The sequence below is a fragment of the Coregonus clupeaformis genome, chromosome 23 (genome assembly GCF_020615455.1).
Source record: "Coregonus clupeaformis isolate EN_2021a chromosome 23, ASM2061545v1, whole genome shotgun sequence".
NCBI lineage: Eukaryota > Metazoa > Chordata > Actinopteri > Salmoniformes > Salmonidae > Coregonus > Coregonus clupeaformis.
Genome location: NC_059214.1, coordinates 41,829,218 through 41,851,048, shown reverse-complemented (window position 1 = coordinate 41,851,048; position 21,831 = coordinate 41,829,218). Strand labels below are relative to the sequence as shown.

Here is a 21,831-nt window from a genome sequence, read left to right as displayed (position 1 = left end):
TGCTCAGTCCTCTTTTTTTTCCTGTAGTCCACAATCATCTCCTTTGTCTTGGTCACGTTGAGGGAGAGGTTGTTGTCCTGGCACCACACGGCCAGGTCTCTGACCTCCTCCCCTATAGGCTGTCTCATCGTTGTCGGTGATCAGGCCTACCACTGTTGTGTCGTCGGCAAACTTAATGATGGTGTTGGAGTCGTGCCTGGCCATGCAGTCATGGGTGAACAGAGAGTACAGGAGGGGATTGAGCACGCACCCCTGAGGGGCCCCCGTGTTGAGGATCAGTGTGGCAGATGTGTTGTTACCTACCCTTACCACTTGGGGGCGGCCCGTCAGGAAGTCCAGGATCCAGTTGCAGAGGGAGGTGTTTAGTCCCAGGATCCTTAGCTTAGTGATGAGCTTAGAGGGCACTATGGTGTTGAATGCTGAGCTGTAGTCAATGAATAGCATTCTCACGCAGGTGTTCCTCTTGTCCAGGTGGGAAAGGGCAGTGTGGAGTGCAATAGAGATTGCATCATCTGTGGATCTGTTGGGGCGGTATGCAAATTGGAGTGGGTCTAGGGTTTCTGGGATAATGCTGTTGATGTGAGCCATGACCAGCCTTTCAAAGCACTTCATGGCTACAGACGTCAGTGCTACGGGTCGGTAGTCATTTAGGCAGGTTATCTTAGAGTCCTTGGGCACGGGGACTATGGTGGTCTGCTTGAAACATGTTGGTATTACAGACTCAGTCAGGGACATGTTGAAAATGTCAGTGAAGACACATGCCAGTTGGTCAGCACATGCTCGGAGTACACGTCCTGGTAATCCGTCTGGTCCTGCGGCCTTGTGAATGTTGACCTGCTTAAAAGTCTTACTCACATCGGCTACGGAGAGCGTGATCACATAGTCATCCGGAACAGCTGGTGCTCTCATGCATGCTTCAGTGTTGCTTGCCTCGGCGAGCATAGAAGTGGTTTAGCTCGCCTGGTAGGCTTGTGTCACTGGGCAGCTTGCGGCTGTGCTTCCCTTTGTAGTCTGTAATAGTTTTCAAGCCCTGCCACATCCGACGAGCGTCAGAGCCAGTGTAGTACAATTCAATCTTAGTCCTGTATTGACTCTTTGCCTGTTTGATGGTTCGTCGGAGGTCATAGCGGGATTTCTTATAAGCGTCCGGGTTAGAGTCCCGTTCCTTGAAAGCGGCAGCTCTACCCTTTAGCTCAGTGCGGATGTTTCCTGTAATCCATGGCTTCTGGTTAGAGGGGATCTTCTGGTTAGTGGTCCTCTGTAGCTCAGCTGGTAGAGCACGGCACTTGTAACGCCAAGGTAGTGGGTTCGATCCCCGGGACCACCCATACACAAAAATGTATGCACGCATGACTGTAAGTCGCTTTGGATAAAAGCGTCTGCTAAATGGCTTATTTATTTTTATTTTATCTTTAGGATGCCTGGTCTGTTATGGTTAGAGGGGATCTTTAGGATGCATGGTCTGTTATGGTTAGAGGGGATCTTTAGGAAGCCTGGTCTGTTAGTCAGCTATCAACAGAGACAGTTTGTAGAGATATAGGAGTCTAACATCGTCAGCAGGAGTCCAGAAAGCCCCAGTGACTCAACCAGCCCTTACCACAGAACAGTGACTCAACCAGCCCTGACCACAGAACAGTGACTTAACCAGCCCTGACCACAGAACAGTGACTCAACCAGCCCTGACCACAGAACAGTGACTCAACCAGCCCTGACCACAGAACAGTGACTCAACCAGCCCTGACCACAGAACAGTGACTCAACCAGCCCTGACCACAGAACAGTGGCTCAACCAGCCCTGACCACAGAACAGTGACTCAACCAGCCCTGACCACAGAACAGTGACTCAACCAGCCCTGACCACAGAACAGTGACTCAACCAGCCCTGACCACAGAACAGTGACTCAACCAGCCCTGACCACAGAACAGTGACTCAACCAGCCCTGACCACAGAACAGTGACGTTCAAGAGTTGGATGATCCTGAGATGCTTTCAAGGCACTTTGCTTTCCTTAGGTGCAGTAAGTATATATTTTTTGTAACCACATTTTCTAATGTAAATAGTTTATGATTTGCTTTTCTTAAAGGAATAAGAAGTACTGTACAGCCTGGTGTTGTTGGAAAAGGAGAGGTCCTCCTACCTTGATGGAGGCCCCAGCGAAGCGTGCTAGCTGTTTGATGTGCTGCCCCTTCTTCCCGATCAGGGCCCCTACAGCCTGGGGGGGGATTAACAGATACACCACTTCCTGGTCTGGAGGCTGCTGCTGAGAGAGACAACACACAGAAGGGCTCTGGTCTGGAGGCTGCTGCTGAGAGAGACAACACACAGAAGGGCTCTGGTCTGGAGGCTGCTGCTGAGAGAGACAACACACAGAAGGGCTCTGGTCTGGAGGCTGCTGCTGAGAGAGACAACACAGAAGGGCTCTGGTCTGGAGGCTGCTGCTGAGAGAGACAACACACAGAATGGCTCTGGTCTGGAGGCTGCTGCTGAGAGAGACAACACACAGAAGGGCTCTGGTCTGGAGGCTGCTGTGAGAGAGACAACACACAGAAGTCTCTGGTCTGGAGGCTGCTGCTGAGAGAGACAACACACAGAAGGGCTCTGGTCTGGAGGCTGCTGCTGAGAGAGACAACACACAGAAATGCTCTGGTCTGGAGGCTGCTGCTGAGAGAGACAACACACAGAAGGGCTCTGGTCTGGAGGCTGCTGCTGAGAGAGACAACACACAGAAGGGCTCTGGTCTGGAGGCTGCTGCTGAGAGAGACAACACACAGAAGGGCTCTGGTCTGGAGGCTGCTGCTGAGAGAGACAACACACAGAAGGGCTCTGGTCTGGAGGCTGCTGCTGAGAGAGACAACACACAGAAGGGCTCTGGTCTGGAGGCTGCTGCTGAGAGAGACAACACACAGAAGGTCTCTCTCTCATTTTGACATTAAAAGTTCACCTCAGCTCAGCTCTTGCTTCTATAATTATCCAAAATTAAAACCAAGGTAAACTGAAATTTATAAAAAAAAGTATATATATATATATATACTGAAACTATTATATTTCACTGCAAACTAACAACAACAAAAAACATTAATTATGTTTAGTTTAGTTTTTTTCTTCTAAACTTTGGGCAAAAATCTAAATGGGGTTTAAGCTTTTTTTCCTAATGGGGTTTTCAAATGTCAAGTTTCAATGTCACAAGTACAGGTACAGGGACAGGGACAGGGACAGGGACAGGGCGGAGTACAGGGACAGGGACAGGGTCAGGGACAGGGACAGGGACAGGGACAGGGACAGGGACAGGGACAGGTACAGGGACAGGGACAGGGACAGGGACAGGGACAGGGACAGAGGCAGGGACAGGTACAGGGACAGGGACAGGGACAGGGACAGGGACAGGGACAGGGACAGGGACAGGGACAGGGACAGAGGCAGGGACAGGTACAGGGACAGGGACAGGTACAGGGACAGGGACAGGGACAGGGACAGGGACAGGGACAGAGGCAGGGACAGGGACAGAGAGAGCGACAGACAGGGACAGAGAGAGAGACAGAGAGACAGGGACAGGGACAGGGACAGAGGCAGGGACAGGTACAGGGACAGGGACAGGGACAGGGACAGAGACAGAGACAGGGACAGGGACAGGGACAGGGACAGGGACAGGGACAGGGGCAGGGACAGGGACAGAGGCAGGGACAGGTACAGGGACAGGGACAGGTACAGGGACAGGGTTAGGGACAAGCCTTTCTAGCGAACTTAAAACCCAACAATGCAATAATCAATGACAATGAAATACTACTAGAAAAAAACACACAAGAAATAAGAAGAAATATGAAGAACACAATAAGTAAATAATCAGCTATATACAGGGTCAGTCCCAGGGTCAGTAGCTATATACAGGGTCAGTTCCAGGGTCAGTAGCTATATACAGGGTCAGTTCCAGGGTCAGTAGCTATATACAGGGTCAGTTCCAGGGTCAGTAGCTATATACAGGGTCAGTTCCAGGGTCAGTAGTTATATACAGGGACAGTTCCAGGGTCAGTAGCTATATACAGGGTCAGTTCCAGGGTCAGTAGCTATATACAGGGTCAGTAGCTATATGCAGGGTCAGTTCCAGGGTCAGTAGCTATATACAGGGTGAGTAGCTATATACAGGGTCAGTTCCAGGGTCAGTAGCTATATACAGGGTCAGTTCCAGGGTCAGTAGCTATATACAGGGTCAGTTCCAGGGTCAGTAGCTATATACAGGGTCAGTTCCAGGGTCAGTAGCTATATACAGGGTCAGTTCCAGGGTCAGTAGCTATATACAGGGACAGTTCCAGGGTCAGTAGCTATATACAGGGTCAGTAGCTATATACAGGGACAGTTCCAGGGTCAGTAGCTATATACAGGGACAGTAGCTATATACAGGGACAGTTCCAGGGTCAGTAGCTATATACAGGGACAGTTCCAGGGTCAGTAGCTATATACAGGGACAGTTCCAGGGTCAGTAGCTATATACAGGGACAGTTCCAGGGTCAGTAGCTATATACAGGGACAGTTCCAGGGTCAGTAGCTATATACAGGGACAGTTCCAGGGTCAGTAGCTATATACAGGGTCAGTTCCAGGGTCAGTAGCTATATACAGGGTCAGTTCCAGGGTCAGTAGCTATATACAGGGTCAGTTCCAGGGTCAGTAGCTATATACAGGGACAGTTCCAGGGTCAGTAGCTATATACAGGGTCAGTAGCTATATACAGGGACAGTTCCAGGGTCAGTAGCTATATACAGGGACAGTAGCTATATACAGGGACAGTTCCAGGGTCAGTAGCTATATACAGGGACAGTAGCTATATACAGGGTCAGTTCCAGGGTCAGTAGCTATATACAGGGACAGTTCCAGGGTCAGTAGCTATATACAGGGACAGTTCCAGGGTCAGTAGCTATATACAGGGACAGTTCCAGGGTCAGTAGCTATATACAGGGACAGTAGCTATATACAGGGACAGTTCCAGGGTCAGTAGCTATATACAGGGACAGTAGCTATATACAGGGTCAGTTCCAGGGTCAGTAGCTATATACAGGGACAGTTCCAGGGTCAGTAGCTATATACAGGGACAGTTCCAGGGTCAGTGTAGTTCTACGTATAAGGGGACAGTTCCAGGGTCAGTAGCTATATACAGGGACAGTTCCAGGGTCAGTAGCTATATACAGGGTCAGTTCCAGGGTCAGTAGCTATATACAGGGTCAGTTCCAGGGTCAGTAGCTATATACAGGGACAGTTTCAGGGTCAGTAGCTATATACAGGGTCAGTTCCAGGGTCAGTAGCTATATACAGGGACAGTTCCCGGGTCAGTAGCTATATACAGGGTGAGTAGCTATCCCCAGGGTCAGTCAGCTACATACAGGGTCAGTAGCTATATACAGGGTCAGTTCCAGGGTCAGTAGCTATATACAGGGTCAGTTCACAGGGTCAGTAGCTATATACAGGGTCAGTTCCAGGGTCAGTAGCTATATACAGGGTCAGTTCCAGGGTCAGTAGCTATATACAGTTCCAGGGTCAGTAGCTATATACAGGGTCAGTAGTTATATCCCTGTCCCCTTACCCCTATACATATCTACCTCCATCACTTCAGTATCCCTGTCCCCTTACCCCTATACATATCTACCTCCATCACTCCAGTATCCCTGTCCCCTTACCCCTATACATATCTACCTCCATCACTCCAGTATCCCTGTCCCCTTACCCCTATACATATCTACCTCCATCACTCCAGTATCCCTGTCCCCTTACCCCTATACATATCTACCTCCATCACTCCAGTATCCCTGTCCCCTTACCCCTATACATATCTACCTCCATCACTCCGGATATAAGATAAACAGAGTAGCAGCAGCTTGTATGTGAGTGGGTGTGTAGAGTCAGTATAAATATATGTGCATATTATATGTGAGTGATCAGATGATGGAGTGTGTGTGAGTGTGTGTGTTGGAGTGACAGTGTGTGTGAGTGATCAGATGATGGAGTGAGTGTGAGTGTGTGTGTTGGAGTGACAGTGTGTGTGAGTGATCAGATGATGGAGTGAGTGTGTATAAAGATACATGGTGAACTCAGATAGTCTGTGTAGCTATTCTGTCAGCTATTTATCAGTCTTATTGCTTGGGGGTAGAAGCTGTTCAAGAACCTGTTGGTGCCAGACTTGCCATGCGGAAGCAGAGAGAATAGTCTATGGTGTGGGTGGTTGGAGTCTTTAACGATTTTCTAGGCCTTCCTTCCACACCGCCTGATATAAATGTCCTGGATGGCAGGGAGCTCTGGTATAGAGGTGGAATCCAATTCACCAGGAATCCAGCAAGCATCTCGACCACAGTGCTTCAGAAATATAGCTTCCTCGCGTCGAAGATTGTGTCTGAGGTCACTGTCCAGCCGGAAGGTCAACCTGGCAGGGCCTTAAGTGCCCCATGTAAGCTGCGGAAATACCTGAAGGCAGGTAAGGGTTTACAGAGTCACCTCTCCAGTTCTGACAGGATGGCTGTTTACCCAAAGCTGTGTCCTGTGGCACTGGATCTGGTGTCTGCCCTTGCATCCCGTTCGTGGAGAGAATATTCTCTGTCTTTGGACAACTCATCAGGCTTGAGAAACCAAATGACCACCTCTCTGGAACCCAGTCTTCTTGAAGATAAACCCAAACATCTTGATTGGTTGAACAGAAACACATACACACACACACACACAAGCTGGCTGGCTGGCTGGCTGGCTGGCTGGCTGGCTGGCTGTGAACTGAGATTTTGAAGAAGAGTTGTATTGCAGCTGTTTTTATTAACCCTCAGTGATACATGTTTAATATTACTTAAACATACACTACATGACCAAAAGTCTGTGGACACCTGCTCGTCAAACATCTCATTCCAAAATCGTGGGCATTAATATGGAGTTGATCCCCCCTTTGCTGCTATAACAGCCTCCACTCTTCTGGGAAGAGCATTAGTGAGGTCGGGCACTGATGTTGGGCGATTAGGCCTGGCTCGCAGTCGGCGTTCCAATTCATCCCAAAGGTGTTCGATGAGGTTGAGGTCAGGGCTCTGTGCAGGCCAGTCAAGTTCTTCCACACTGATCTCCACAAACCATTTCTGTATGGACCTCGCTTTGTGCACGGGGGCATTGTCATGCTGAAACAGGAAAGGTCCTTCCCCAAACTGTTGCCACAAAGTTGGAAGCGCAGAATCATCTAGAATGTCATTGTATGCTGTAGCGTTAAGATTTCCCTTCACTGGAACTAAGGGGCCTAGACCGAACCATGAAAAACAGCCCCAGACCATTATTTCTCCTTCACCAAACTTTACAGTTGGCACTATGCACTGGGGCAGGTAGCGTTCTCCTAGCATCCGCCAAAACCAGATTTGTCCATTGGACTGCCAGATGGTGACGCGTTATTCATCACTCCAGAGAACGTGTTTCCACTGCTCCAGAGTCCAATGGCGGCGAGCTTTACACCACTCCAGCCGACGCTTGGCATTGCGCATGGTGATTTTAGGCTTGTGTGCGGCTGCTCGGTCATGGAAACCCATTTCATAAAGCTCCCGACAAACAGTTATTGTGCTGACGTTGCTTCCAGAGGCAGTTTGGAACTCGGTAGTGAGTGTTGCAACCGAGGACAGACGATTTTTACGCGCTACGCACTTCAGCACTCTGCGATTCCGTTCAGTGAGCTTGTGTGGCCTACCACTTCACGGCTGAGCCGGTGTTGCTCCTAGACATTTCCACCTTACAATAACAGCACTTACAGTTGACCGGGGCAGCTCTAGCATGCAAGACATTTGACGAACTGACTTGTTGGAAAGGTGGCATCCTATGACGGTGCCACGTTGAAAGTCACTGAGCTCTTCAGTAAGGCCATTCTATTGCCAGTGTTTGTCTATGGAGATTGCATGGATGTGTGCTTGATTTGATACACCTGTCAGCAACGGGTGTGGCTGAAATAGCCAAATCCACTAATTTGAAGGGGTGTCTACATAAGGTAAAGGTACTTGATTCTTCTTACATCTACTACTAAAGTTAAAAAAGCATTGGATTGGTGTAAACATGAGCAAGGGAGTTTCCTTCCACCATATTTCTTGCACCAGTCTAGGTGCTTATCCTTTAAATCCAAGTCACATTAGGATTGATTTATAATTTAAACCCAAGAAAACCTATGTCCTGGCCTTGGAGTTGTACGGAGTCCTCTAGTGGTCAGAAGCCTGTGTTAGCGTGTGTTAGCGTGTGTTAGCGTGTGTTAGCGTGTGTTAGCGTGTGTTAGCCTGTGTTAGCGTGTGTTAGCGTGTGTTAGCCTGTGTTAGCATGGGCAGCACCATTGAATACTTTAGCCATTTTGATTTAGTCAACTGGGCAGGACTTCCAACTTCATTGGCTGGTCCCTCATTCCCTTCGTGAAGAATAAAATGTACTATTTCAAGATGGCGTTTTTCCCTCTCACAGACACCATCATGACACAGATACAAAGATGTCTACCCAGTGGCAGGAAGTGACATCCCCAAAAAACTAACTATAGGTCTACAACACATAGAGTAAACGGCTCCTAGCCTCCCATAGGCTACTTACTAAAACGAATAAAACCTAAATAGAAATGTTTTTAATCAAACTGAAACTTAATAAAAACTACCTGAAACTGAACTGAATTTAAAATAAAAATCTAAAAACTAATATAAATAAAACCGAATATTAAATCATAAAATCAATAATAAACTTGATTAAAACAATGGCTTATTGCATGTCACCGTTCAGAAATAAAATGAGGACCTAAAATGTGTGTTAAATGTGTGTTAAATGTGTGTTAAATGTGTGTAAAATAGGACATACTGAGTGCTGGCGCTGTATGGTCCCGGCTGGTGGAACCCCATATAAACCACCAAGATGTGAAGAGGGACTCTGTGTGGACAAACAGACGGGTTAGATGGGCTGTTCAGAAGACACACATCTCTTCACAACTCCTCTGGGGTGTGGTAGTGTACTCACTATGAAGGGGCTGTAGTGTGGTAGTGTGGTAGTGTACTCACTATGAAGGGGCTGTAGTGTGGTAGTGTACTCACTATGAAGGGGCTGTAGTGTGGTAGTGTACTCACTATGAAGGGGCTGTAGTGTGGTAGTGTACTCACTATGAAGGGGCTGTAGTGTGGTAGTGTACTCACTATGAAGGGGCTGTAGTGTGGTAGTGTACTCACTATGAAGGGGCTGTAGTGTGGTAGTGTACTCACTATGAAGGGGCTGTAGTGTGGTAGTGTACTCACTATGAAGGGGCTGTAGTGTGGTAGTGTACTCACTATGAAGGGGCTGTAGTGTGGTAGTGTACTCACTATGAAGGGGCTGTAGTGTGGTAGTGTACTCACTATGAAGGGGCTGTAGTGTGGTAGTGTGGTAGTGTACTCACTATGAAGGGGCTGTAGTGTGGTAGTGTACTCACTATGAAGGGCATGTAGTGTGTAGTGTGGTAGTGTACTCACTATGAAGGGGCTGTAGTGTGGTAGTGTACTCACTATGAAGGGGCTGTAGTGTGGTAGTGTACTCACTATGAAGGGGCTGTAGTGTGGTAGTGTACTCACTATGAAGGGGCTGTAGTGTGGTAGTGTACTCACTATGAAGGGGCTGTAGTGTGGTAGTGTACTCACTATGAAGGGGCTGTAGTGTGGTAGTGTACTCACTATGAAGGGGCTGTAGTGTGGTAGTGTACTCACTATGAAGGGGCTGTAGTGTGGTAGTGTACTCACTAGGAAGGGCCTGTAGTGTGTAGTGTGGTAGTGTACTCACTATGAAGGGGCTGTAGTGTGGTAGTGTACTCACTATGAAGGGGCTGTAGTGTGGTAGTGTACTCACTATGAAGGGGCTGTAGTGTGGTAGTGTACTCACTATGAAGGGGCTGTAGTGTGGTAGTGTACTCACTATGAAGGGGCTGTAGTGTGGTAGTGTACTCACTATGAAGGGGCTGTAGTGTGTAGTGTGGTAGTGTACTCACTATGAAGGGGCTGTAGTGTGGTAGTGTACTCACTATGAAGGGCATGTAGTGTGTAGTGTGGTAGTGTACTCACTATTGTGACGTCACGAGAGGCTACACAGCTTTCAGCGGGATTGCTCAAGTAGTGCAAGGAGACAAGGTTCAAACAAAACAAGGATTTTATTATAGGTCTTGGGAAATTAACGAAAATATAACAAAATTCTGTTCTCTTGTGGCTCTTTAAGGGTTAACAGTTCAGGGATGTCTCTTCCACATCCAAAATCATAATTCTCACTCGCTCAGATAACTTTTCCCCAGCCTTACTGTAGTCCACGTTGCAGCTAGTGGCCAACCCAGCAAAAAGTCCTTCCAAATGTCTCTCACGTATTTCCACAGGTGCATATATCCAAAGGTGAGTATTTCCCAAAGGTAAGTCTCTCCAAATCCTTATATTCCTCATGGAAGTGGACGTGCAGCACTCTTGTCCTCCAGAGAGCCCAGGTTGGAGACTGTGTCTCTTCACCCCCCACACACTCCCTCAGTGTGTCTCTTCCCTTCCCAAACCTTCAGCTCATCAGCTCCTCATTTGTTTCAGCTGCGTGGGAAGATTGGCCATAGAGGGGTGGAGTTCCCGACCATACCAGCAGATGGAGCCATAGCTGTCTGGGTTTGCAGCCACCTCAGGGGGATGTAACGTCCCTCCAGGACACAGCCTCTCGTGACATCACACATCCCCTCCTCGGGACCGACGTCCTCGTCGGGTAAAGGCAGCGAAGAAGGCATCACGCCGGGAGAGGGCGTCCGCATTGCCGTGGTGCTTGCCAGACGGCTCTCTCTTCAACTCCTCCAACTCTAGGACCAGGGACTCAGCCTCCTGTTGTCTCTCCTGAGTTTCTTACTGAACGCATCAGCCTTGGTTTTAGCAGAGTTTAGCTTCTGTTGAGCAGCTTTCAGTTCCTTCTCTCTCTCTGCCTCCGCATTCTTCATCTTGTTCTCCAACACCTTGTACTTCTCCTCTGCCTTCTTCTGGACCTCCCTTACTACTGCGCAGGGTCTCCTCACACTCCTCGATGGTCCTGCGCAGCCTCTCCAGCTCCTCCTGTTGCTTAGGGAAGGAGCTCTGTTGGAGTTTAGCCTGGAGGATATCTAACTCTTCTGTCTTCATGTCTAACTGTTGCTTTAACAAACGATGCCTCTCAGCGGTCCCCTTCAGACCAGAGCAGTTCTTTGTCCAGATTCTGTAGCTCCGTCTCTGTGTCGGTCTGGGCACCTGCCATCCCTATCAGAGCCCGGGCGGGAGTGAGTAACTCGGAGGATTGCACCGGAGCCTTCCCAGGATGAGTCTTGCCTCTCCGTTTCCGAGGTACTCGGGTTATCCTCTCCTGAGACTCTCTCCAGAGTGGGTAAAAGGCTGGGCAGTCTCGTCCTCAATTAGGACAGGGACGGGAGGGAATCAACCACCCCCGCCGTCGTGTGTATGGTTCCCCGTGTGCTGGTCATTGTAAGTTCAGTAATGGGGTATTCTCTGGTGTCCCCATGGACACAGGAAACTGGGAGGACTTTCCCGGGGGTCAGACACGTTGGGCCCACCAAATCCTTACGCACCAGGGTGGCCCGGCTACCAGAATCCAGTAAGGCCTCCACATCATGGTGATTCACAGTTACCGGGCAGGTGGGGTCGATCTGGGCCGCCATCTACGACTCCCAAGAGCGAGGCAAAACGGTGTGTGGGTGCTGAGCTGGAGGACTCGCAGTGGGCATAGGTTCATCGGCTGGTTTCCCACACTGCCAGGAGATATGTCCCATCTCCCCCACACCGGTAACACTGTCGAGTTCCCCCCTCCTGGTGTACTCTTCTTGGACCCGCCTGGTTTCTGGCTCCCCCTGGAGCCGGGATAAGTCCTGACGTGGCTGGGTTCGAGACCTTGGGGTCCTTTGGACGGGTTCTTCCCATTTGTGGTGGGGCCGCCCTCCTGGGGTCTTTTTCGGGAAGCATTCAGCATCTCCGCTGTGGCCTGGTACTTTTCCACAGCTTCCACGGTCAGATCAGCCGTGGTCAAGGCCTGTTGACTGATGAACCGTTTTGCCTCGTAAGGCAGGCGCGTAGGTAACGATCCACCACAACGGCCTCCACCACCGCCCGCTGCTGTATTCCTCTGCGGATCCAGCCATTTCCGCGATTCGGACAAGTTCATGCATCTGCGCCCGAGGAGGTTGGTCTGGTTGGAAGGTCCAGCTGTGAAAGCGCTGGGCCATACCAAACTTTGTGAGTCCATATCTGCTGAGGATCTCAGACTTCAGGGCATCATAGTCAGTAACCTGGTCAGGGCCCAGGTCCCGGACAGCATTCAGCGATTCCCGGTTAGAAAGGGGGCTAACAGACCAACCCACTGTTGCTTGGGCCAGAGCTTCCCTAGTGGCCGTGGCCTCAAATGCATGCAGGTATGCCTCAATGTCATCGGTAGCTCCCATCTTAGATATAAAGTCACTTGCCTTTATTGGGCGGGTATTTTGGACCACCCTCTGTCTCTGCAACTGCAATTCCTCTGCCTTCAGAAGGTTGGCTTTCTTTTGCTCCTCCAAGAGAGCCACGTTTGCTTGCATCTGGGCTTGCTGGCCAGCAACAAGGGCTTTCAATATGTCCTCCATTTCAGTCGGCGGGGAGCCTACGGCCAACTTGGAAAACTGGGTGATCAAACCTTCGGTATCCTCCTCTGACATGCACTATTAACGCTTGAGCGTGCCCGCATTCTCCACCATCTGTGACGTCACGAGAGGCTACACAGCTTTCAGCGGGATTGCTCAAGTAGTGCAAGGAGACAAGGTTCAAACAAAACAAGGATTTTATTATAGGTCTTGGGAAATTAACGAAAATATAACAAAATTCTGTTCTCTTGTGGCTCTTTAAGGGTTAACAGTTCAGGGATGTCTCTTCCACATCCAAAATCATAATTCTCACTCGCTCAGATAACTTTTCCCCAGCCTTACTGTAGTCCACGTTGCAGCTAGTGGCCAACCCAGCAAAAAGTCCTTCCAAATGTCTCTCACGTATTTCCACAGGTGCATATATCCAAAGGTGAGTATTTCCCAAAGGTAAGTCTCTCCAAATCCTTATATTCCTCATGGAAGTGGACGTGCAGCACTCTTGTCCTCCAGAGAGCCCAGGTTGGAGACTGTGTCTCTTCACCCCCACACACACTCCCTCAGTGTGTCTCTTCCCTTCCCAAACCTTCAGCTCATCAGCTCCTCATTTGTTTCAGCTGCGTGGGAAGATTGGCCATAGAGGGGTGGAGTTCCCGACCATACCAGCAGATGGAGCCATAGCTGTCTGGGTTTGCAGCCACCTCAGGGGGATGTAACGTCCCTCCAGGACACAGCCTCTCGTGACATCACACTATGAAGGGGCTGTAGTGTGGTAGTGTACTCACTATGAAGGGGCTGTAGTGTGGTAGTGTACTCACTATGAAGGGGCTGTAGTGTGGTAGTGTACTCACTATGAAGGGGCTGTAGTGTGGTAGTGTACTCACTATGAAGGGGCTGTAGTGTGGTAGTGTACTCACTATGAAGGGGCTGTAGTGTGGTAGTGTACTCACTATGAAGGGGCTGTAGTGTGGTAGCAAATGTACTCACTATGAAGGGGCTGTAGTGTGGTAGTGTACTCACTATGAAGGGGCTGTAGTGTGGTAGTGTACTCACTAGGAAGGGCCTGTAGTGTGTAGTGTGGTAGTGTACTCACTATGAAGGGGCTGTAGTGTGGTAGTGTACTCACTATGAAGGGGCTGTAGTGTGGTAGTGTACTCACTATGAAGGGGCTGTAGTGTGGTAGTGTACTCACTATGAAGGGGCTGTAGTGTGGTAGTGTACTCACTATGAAGGGGCTGTAGTGTGGTAGTGTACTCACTATGAAGGGGCTGTAGTGTGGTAGTGTACTCACTATGAAGGGGCTGTAGTGTGGTAGTGTACTCACTAGGAAGGGGCCAGTGTAGTGTGGTAGTGTACTCACTATGAAGGGGCTGTAGTGTGGTAGTGTACTCACTATGAAGGGGCTGTAGTGTGGTAGTGTACTCACTATGAAGGGGCTGTAGTGTGGTAGTGTACTCACTATGAAGGGGCTGTAGTGTGGTAGTGTACTCACTATGAAGGGGGCTGTAGTGTGGTAGTGTACTCACTATGAAGGGGCGTGTGTGTACCCACTATGAAGGGGCTGTAGTGTGGTAGTGTACTCACTATGAAGGGGCTGTAGTGTGTGTGGTAGTGTACTCACTAGGAAGGGGCTGTAGTGTGTAGTGTGTAGTGTACTCACTATGAAGGGTCTGTAGTGTGGTAGTGTACCCTAAGGGCTGTAGTGTGGTAGTGTACTCACTATGAAGGGTCTGTAGTGTGGTAGTGTACTCACTATGAAGGGGCTGTAGTGTGGTAGTGTACTCACTATGAAGGGGCTGTAGTGTGTGTGGTAGTGTACTCACTATGAAGGGGCTGTAGTGTGGTAGTGTACTCACTATGAAGGGGCTGTAGTGTGGGTAGTGTACTCACTATGAAGGGGCTGTAGTGTGGTAGTGTACTCACTATGAAGGGGCTGTAGTGTGGTAGTGTACTCACTATGAAGGGGCTGTAGTGTGGTAGTGTACTCACTATGAAGGGGCTGTAGTGTGGTAGTGTACTCACTATGAAGGGGCTGTAGTGTGGTAGTGTACTCACTATGAAGGGGCTGTAGTGTGGTAGTGTACTCACTATGAAGGGGCTGTAGTGTGGTAGTGTACTCACTATGAAGGGGCTGTAGTGTGGTAGTGTACTCACTATGAAGGGGCTGTAGTGTGGTAGTGTACTCACTAGGAAGGGGCTGTAGTGTGGGTAGTGTACTCACTATGAAGGGGCTGTAGTGTGGTAGTGTACTCACTATGAAGGGGATGTAGTGTGTAGTGTGGTAGTGTACTCACTATGAAGGGGCTGTAGTGTGGTAGTGTACTCACTATGAAGGGGGCTGTAGTGTGGTAGTGTACTCACTATGAAGGGGCTGTAGTGTGGTAGTGTACTCACTATGAAGGGGCTGTAGTGTGGTAGTGTACCCACTATGAAGGGGCTGTAGTGTGGTAGTGTACTCACTATGAAGGGGCTGTAGTGTGGTAGTGTACTCACTATGAAGGGGCTGTAGTGTGGTAGTGTACTCACTATGAAGGGGCTGTAGTGTGGTAGTGTACTCACTAGGAAGGGGCCTGTAGTGTGGTTTAGTGTACTCACTATGAAGGGGCCTGTAGTGTGGTAGTGTACTCACTATGAAGGGGCTGTAGTGTGGTAGTGTACTCACTATGAAGGGGCTGTAGTGTGGTAGTGTACTCACTATGAAGGGGCTGTAGTGTGGTAGTGTACTCACTATGAAGGCTGTAGTGTGGTAGTGTACTCACTATGAAGGGGCTGTAGTGTGGTAGTGTACTCACTATGGAAGGGGCTGTAGTGTGTGTAGTGTACTCACTATGAAGGGGCTGTAGTGTGTGGGTAGTGTACTCACTAGGAAGGGGCTGTGTGTGTGTGTGTAGTGTGGTAGTGTACTCACTATGAAGGGGCTGTAGTGTGGTAGTGTACTCACTATGAAGGGGCTGTAGTGTGTGTGGTAGTGTACTCACTATGAAGGGGGCTGTAGTGTGTAGTGTGTGACTCACTATGAAGGGGCTGTAGTGTGGTAGTGTACTCACTATGAAGGGGCTGTAGTGTGTGTGGGTAGTGTACTCACTATGAAGGGGCTGTAGTGTGGTAGTGTACTCACTATGAAGGGGGCTGTAGTGTGGTAGTGTACTCACTATGAAGGGGCTGTAGTGTGGTAGTGTACTCACTATGAAGGGGCTGTAGTGTGGTAGTGTACTCACTATGAAGGGCTGTAGTGTGGTAGTGTACTCACTATGAAGGGGGCTGTAGTGTGGTAGTGTACTCACTATGAAGGGGCTGTAGTGTGGTAGTGTACTCACTATGAAGGGGCTGTAGTGTGTAGTGGTAGTGTACTCACTATGAAGGGGGCTGTAGTGTGGTAGTGTGGTAGTGTACTCACTATGAAGGGGCTGTAGTGTGGTAGTGTACTCACTATGAAGGGGCTGTAGTGTGGTAGTGTACTCACTATGAAGGGGCTGTAGTGTGGTAGTGTACTCACTATGAAGGGGCTGTAGTGTGGTAGTGTACTCACTATGAAGGGGCTGTAGTGTGGTAGTGTACTCACTATGAAGGGGCTGTAGTGTGTAGTGTGGTAGTGTACTCACTATGAAGGGGCTGTAGTGTGGTAGTGTACTCACTATGAAGGGGCTGTAGTGTGTTAGTGTACTCACTATGAAGGGGCTGTAGTGTGTAGTGTGGTAGTGTACTCACTATGAAGGGGCTGTAGTGTGGTAGTGTACTCACTATGAAGGGGCTGTAGTGTGGTAGTGTACTCACTATGAAGGGGCTGTAGTGTGTAGTGTGGTAGTGTACTCACTATGAAGGGGCTGTAGTGTAGTAGTGTACTCACTATGAAGGGGCTGTAGTGTGGTAGTGTACTGACTATTAAGGGGCTGTAGTGTGGTAGTGTACTCACTATGAAGGGGCTGTAGTGTGGTAGTGTACTCACTATGAAGGGGCTGTAGTGTGTAGTGTGTAGTGTGGTAGTGTACTCACTATGAAGGGGCTGTAGTGTGGTAGTGTACTCACTATGAAGGGGCTGTAGTGTGGTAGTGTACTCACTATGAAGGGGCTGTAGTGTGTAGTGTGGTAGTGTACTCACTATGAAGGGGCTGTAGTGTGGTAGTGTACTCACTATGAAGGGGCTGTAGTGTGGTAGTGTACTCACTATGAAGGGGCTGTAGTGTGGTAGTGTACTCACTATGAAGGGGCTGTAGTGTGGTAGTGTACTCACTATGAAGGGGCTGTAGTGTGTAGTGTGGTAGTGTACTCACTATGAAGGGGCTGTAGTGTGTAGTGTGGTAGTGTACTCACTATGAAGGGGCTGTAGTGTGTAGTGTGGTAGTGTACTCACTATGAAGGGGCTGTAGTGTGTGTGTGGTAGTGTACTCACTATGAAGGGGCTGTAGTGTGGTAGTGTACTCACTATGAAGGGGCTGTAGTGTGGTAGTGTACTCACTATGAAGGGGCTGTAGTGTGGTAGTGTACTCACTATGAAGGGGCTGTAGTGTGGTAGTGTACTCACTATGAAGGGGCTGTAGTGTGGTAGTGTACTCACTATGAAGGGGCTGTAGTGTGGTAGTGTACTCACTATGAAGGGGCTGTAGTGTGGTAGTGTACTCACTATGAAGGGGGCTGTAGTGTGCGTAGTGTACTCACTATGAAGGGGGCTGTAGTGTGGTGTAGTGTACTCACTATGAAGGGGCTGTAGTGTGGTAGTGTACTCACTATGAAGGGGCTGTAGTGTGGTAGTGTACTCACTATGAAGGGGCTGTAGTGTGGTAGTGTACTCACTAGGAAGGGGCTGTAGTGTGGTAGTGTACTCACTATGAAGGGGCTGTAGTGTGGTAGTGTACTCACTATGAAGGGGCTGTAGTGTGGTAGTGTACTCACTAGGAAGGGGGCTGTAGTGTGTGTAGTGTGCACTCACTATGAAGGGGCTGTAGTGTGTGTGTAGTGTACTCACTATGAAGGGGCTGTAGTGTGGTAGTGTACTCACTATGAAGGGGCTGTAGTGTGGTGGTAGTGTACTCACTAGGAAGGGGCTGTAGTGTGGTAGTGTACTCACTATGAAGGGGCTGTAGTGTGGTAGTGTACTCACTAGGAAGGGGCTGTAGTGTGTTGGCAGTGTACTCACTATGAAGGGGCTGTAGTGTGGTAGTGTACTCACTATGAAGGGGCTGTAGTGTGGTAGTGTACTCACTATGAAGGGGCTGTAGTGTGGTAGTGTACTCACTATGAAGGGGCTGTAGTGTGGTAGTGTACTCACTATGAAGGGGCTGTAGTGTGGTAGTGTACTCACTATGAAGGGGCTGTAGTGTGGTAGTGTACTCACTATGAAGGGGCTGTAGTGTGGTAGTGTACTCACTAGGAAGGGAGGGCTGTAGTGTGGTAGTGTACTCACTATGAAGGGGCTGTAGTGTGTAGTGTGGTAGTGTACTCACTAGGAAGGGGCTGTAGTGTGGTAGTGTACTCACTATGAAGGGGCTGTAGTGTGGTAGTGTACTCACTATGAAGGGGCTGTAGTGTGGTAGTGTACTCACTAGGAAGGGGCTGTAGTGTGGTAGTGTACTCACTAGGAAGGGGCTGTAGTGTGGTAGTGTACTCACTATGAAGGGGCTGTAGTGTGGTAGTGTACTCACTATGAAGGGGCTGTAGTGTGGTAGTGTACTCACTATGAAGGGGCTGTAGTGTGGTAGTGTACTCACTATGAAGGGGCTGTAGTGTGGTAGTGTACTCACTATGAAGGGGCTGTAGTGTGGTAGTGTACTCACTATGAAGGGGCTGTAGTGTGGTAGTGTACTCACTATGAAGGGGCTGTAGTGTGGTAGTGTACTCACTATGAAGGGGCTGTAGTGTGGTAGTGTACTCACTAGGAAGGGGCTGTAGTGTGGTAGTGTACTCACTAGGAAGGGGCTGTAGTGTGTAGTGTGTAGTGTGGTAGTGTACTCACTATGAAGGGGCTGTAGTGTGGTAGTGTACTCACTAGGAAGGGGCTGTAGTGTGGTAGTGTACTCACTAGGAAGGGGCTGTAGTGTGGTAGTGTACTCACTAGGAAGGGGCTGTAGTGTGGTAGTGTACTCACTAGGAAGGGGCTGTAGTGTGGTAGTGTACTCACTAGGAAGGGGCTGTAGTGTGGTAGTGTGGGACTCACTAGGAAGGGGCTGTAGTGTGGTAGTGTACTCACTAGGAGGGGCTGTAGTGTGGTAGTGACTCACTATGAAGGGGCTGTAGTGTGGTAGTGTACTCACTATGAAGGGGCTGTAGTGTGGTAGTGTACTCACTAGGAAGGGGCTGTAGTGTGGTAGTGTACTCACTATGAAGGGGCTGTAGTGTGGTAGTGTAGTCACTAGGAAGGGGCTGTAGTGTGGTAGTGTACTCACTAGGAAGGGGGCTGTAGTGTGGTAGTGTACTCACTAGGAAGGGGCTGTAGTGTGGTAGTGTACTCACTATGAAGGGCCTGTAGTGTGGTAGTGTACTCACTAGGAAGGGGCTGTAGTGTGGTAGTGCGGTAGTGTACTCACTAGGAAGGGGTTGTAGTGTGTAGTGTGGTAGTGTACTCACTATGAAGGGGCTGTAGTGTGGTAGTGTGGTAGTGTACTCACTAGGAAGGGGCTGTAGTGTGGTAGTGTACTCACTATGAAGGGGCTGTAGTGTGGTAGTGTACTCACTATGAAGGGGCTGTAGTGTGGTAGTGTACTCACTAGGAAGGGGCTGTAGTGTGGTAGTGTACTCACTAGGAAGGGGCTGTAGTGTGGTAGTGTGCTCACTAGGAAGGGGCTGTAGTGTGTAGTGTGTAGTGTGGTAGTGTACTCACTAGGAAGGGGCTGTAGTGTGGTAGTGTATTCACTAGGAAGGGCCTGTAGTGTAGTAGTGTACTCACTAGGAAGGGGCTGTAGTGTGGTAGTGTGGTAGTGTATTCACTAGGAAGGGCCTGTAGTGTAGTAGTGTACTCACTAGGAAGGGGCTGTAGTGTGGTAGTGTACTCACTATGAAGGGGCTGTAGTGTGGTAGTGTACTCACTATGAAGGGCCTGTAGTGTGGTAGTGTACTCACTAGGAAGGGGCTGTAGTGTGGTAGTGCGGTAGTGTACTCACTAGGAAGGGGCTGTAGTGTGTAGTGTGGTAGTGTACTCACTAGGAAGGGGCTGTAGTGTGTAGTGTGTAGTGTGGTAGTGTACTCACTAGGAAGGGGCTGTAGTGTGGTAGTGTACTCACTAGGAAGGGGCTGTAGTGTGGTAGTGTCACTTGTACTGTGGTAGTGTACTCACTAGGAAGGGGCTGTAGTGTGGTAGTGTACTCACTAGGAAGGGGCTGTAGTGTGGTAGTGTGCTCACTAGGAAGGGGCTGTAGTGTGTAGTGTGTAGTGTGGTAGTGTACTCACTAGGAAGGGGCTGTAGTGTGGTAGTGTATTCACTAGGAAGGGCCTGTAGTGTAGTAGTGTACTCACTATGAAGGGGCTGTAGTGTGGTAGTGTGGTAGTGTATTCACTAGGAAGGGCCTGTAGTGTGTAGTGTGGTAGTGTACTCACTAGGAAGGGGCTGTAGTGTGTAGTGTGGTAGTGTACTCACTATGAAGGGCCTGTAGTGTGTAGTGTACTCACTAGGAAGGGGCTGTAGTGTGTAGTGTAGTAGTGTACTCACTAGGAAGGGCCTGTAGTGTAGTAGTGTACTCACTATGAAGGGGCTGTAGTGTGTAGTGTGGTAGTGTACTCACTAGGAAGGGGCTGTAGTGTGTAGTGTGTAGTGTGGTAGTGTACTCACTATGAAGGGCCTGTAGTGTGTAGTGTACTCACTAGGAAGGGGCTGTAGTGTGTAGTGTAGTAGTGTACTCACTAGGAAGGGCCTGTAGTGTAGTAGTGTACTCACTAGGAAGGGCCTGGGCGGTCCTCGGGGGCCTGCTGCAGGCCATAACACAGACAGACCAGTGGAGAAGATTCCCAGAGCATTCAGGTTCAGCCCCGGGATGAGGTTGGTTTGATGCTGTGGGAGGAGATGAAGAGATGAAGAAGCAGTTAGGAGTGTGTGTGTGTGTGTGTGTGTGTGTGTGTGTGTGTGTGTGTGTGTGTGTGTGTGTGTGTGTGTGTGTGTGTGTGTGTGTGTGTGCATGCGTGTATGTCTGTCTGTGTGTGTGTGTGTGTGTGTGTGTGTGCGCATGCGTGTATGTCTGTCTGTGTGTGTAAGATGTGAGATGTGACAGATCCATTTTCATCTCCTCTCCCAGAGAGTTAAGCATTTCACTGTCCCTGAAATACTTGAAACTTGAGACCGTCTTCATAATGCCATATTGTGTAGTATCCCTGGTGTCTCTTCATAATGCCATATTGTGTAGTATCCCTGGTGTCTCTTCATAATGCCATATTGTGTAGTATCCCTGGTGTCTCTTCATAATGCCATATTGTGTAGTATCCCTGGTGTCTCACTAGATGGCTCTCGCTTTGCAGCCTCACACAGCAGCTACACTACACCAATCCTTTCTGGTTCACCTGACCGGTCTGCTTCATGCTTTATAATGCTTGATATCATTTAGCAAACAGACTGAGCAGTAATGGTTTATCATTAAAACATCATCAGGTAAATGTCACAGATCTGGCATAAATAAGATTATATTTTATGACATCTTAATTACAAAACGTATCCTGTGCCAGGAAATGTATCATTAGAGGTTCACATGCGAAGCTGTGAAAACTATTGTTATTCTTTGAATTTAACCAGCATAGATTGGTCACTGTTTGGCCCACAGAAACTGGAGGTCAGGAGCAACTTGGTCAAACGTAAGAGCACCGATTGGCCTATAGGTGGCGCTGCTATAAAGGATACCCTATCTGAGATACCTACTGCAGCCCTCATCCTCAACATACAACACCCGTTCTGCCAGTCACATTCTGTTAAAGGTCCCCAAAGCACACACATCCCTGGGTCGCTCCTCTTTTCAGTTCGCTGCAGCTAGCGACTGGAACGAGCTGCAAAAAACACTCAAACTGGACAGTTTTATCTCCATCTCTTCATTCAAAGACTCAATCATGGACACTCTTACTGACAGATGTGGCAGCTTCGCGTGATGTATTGTTGTCTCTACCTTCTTGCCCTTTGTGCTGTTGTCTGTGCCCAATAATGTTTGTACCATGTTTTGTGCTGCTACCATGTTGTGTTGCTGCCATGATGTTGTCATGTTGTGTTGCTACCATGCAGTGTTGTCATGTGTTGCTGCCATGCTGTGTTGTCATGTGTTGCTGCCATGCT

General features: G+C 49.1%; 1 protein-coding gene across 4 annotated transcripts in view; it reads right to left on the bottom strand.

The window, feature by feature from the left end:
• The window catches only part of LOC121537100 (insulin-like growth factor 2 mRNA-binding protein 2), a 40,625-nt gene that overhangs the window by 2,278 nt on the left and 16,516 nt on the right, over positions 1–21,831 (bottom strand). Inside the window, exons 3-5 of one of the 4 annotated variants that reach the window (XM_041844873.2) lie at positions 20,458–20,571; positions 8,822–8,890; positions 2,138–2,260 (exon numbers count right to left, since the gene is read on the bottom strand). In XM_041844873.2, coding sequence (XP_041700807.1) covers positions 2,138–2,260; positions 8,822–8,890; positions 20,458–20,571 — 306 coding nt within the window. Of the gene's footprint in view, positions 1–2,137; positions 2,533–8,821; positions 8,891–13,646; positions 13,660–20,457; positions 20,572–21,831 lie in introns of those variants that run through there. The other 3 variants (XM_041844875.2, XM_045206705.1, XM_045206706.1) reach the window with 3 other exon arrangements.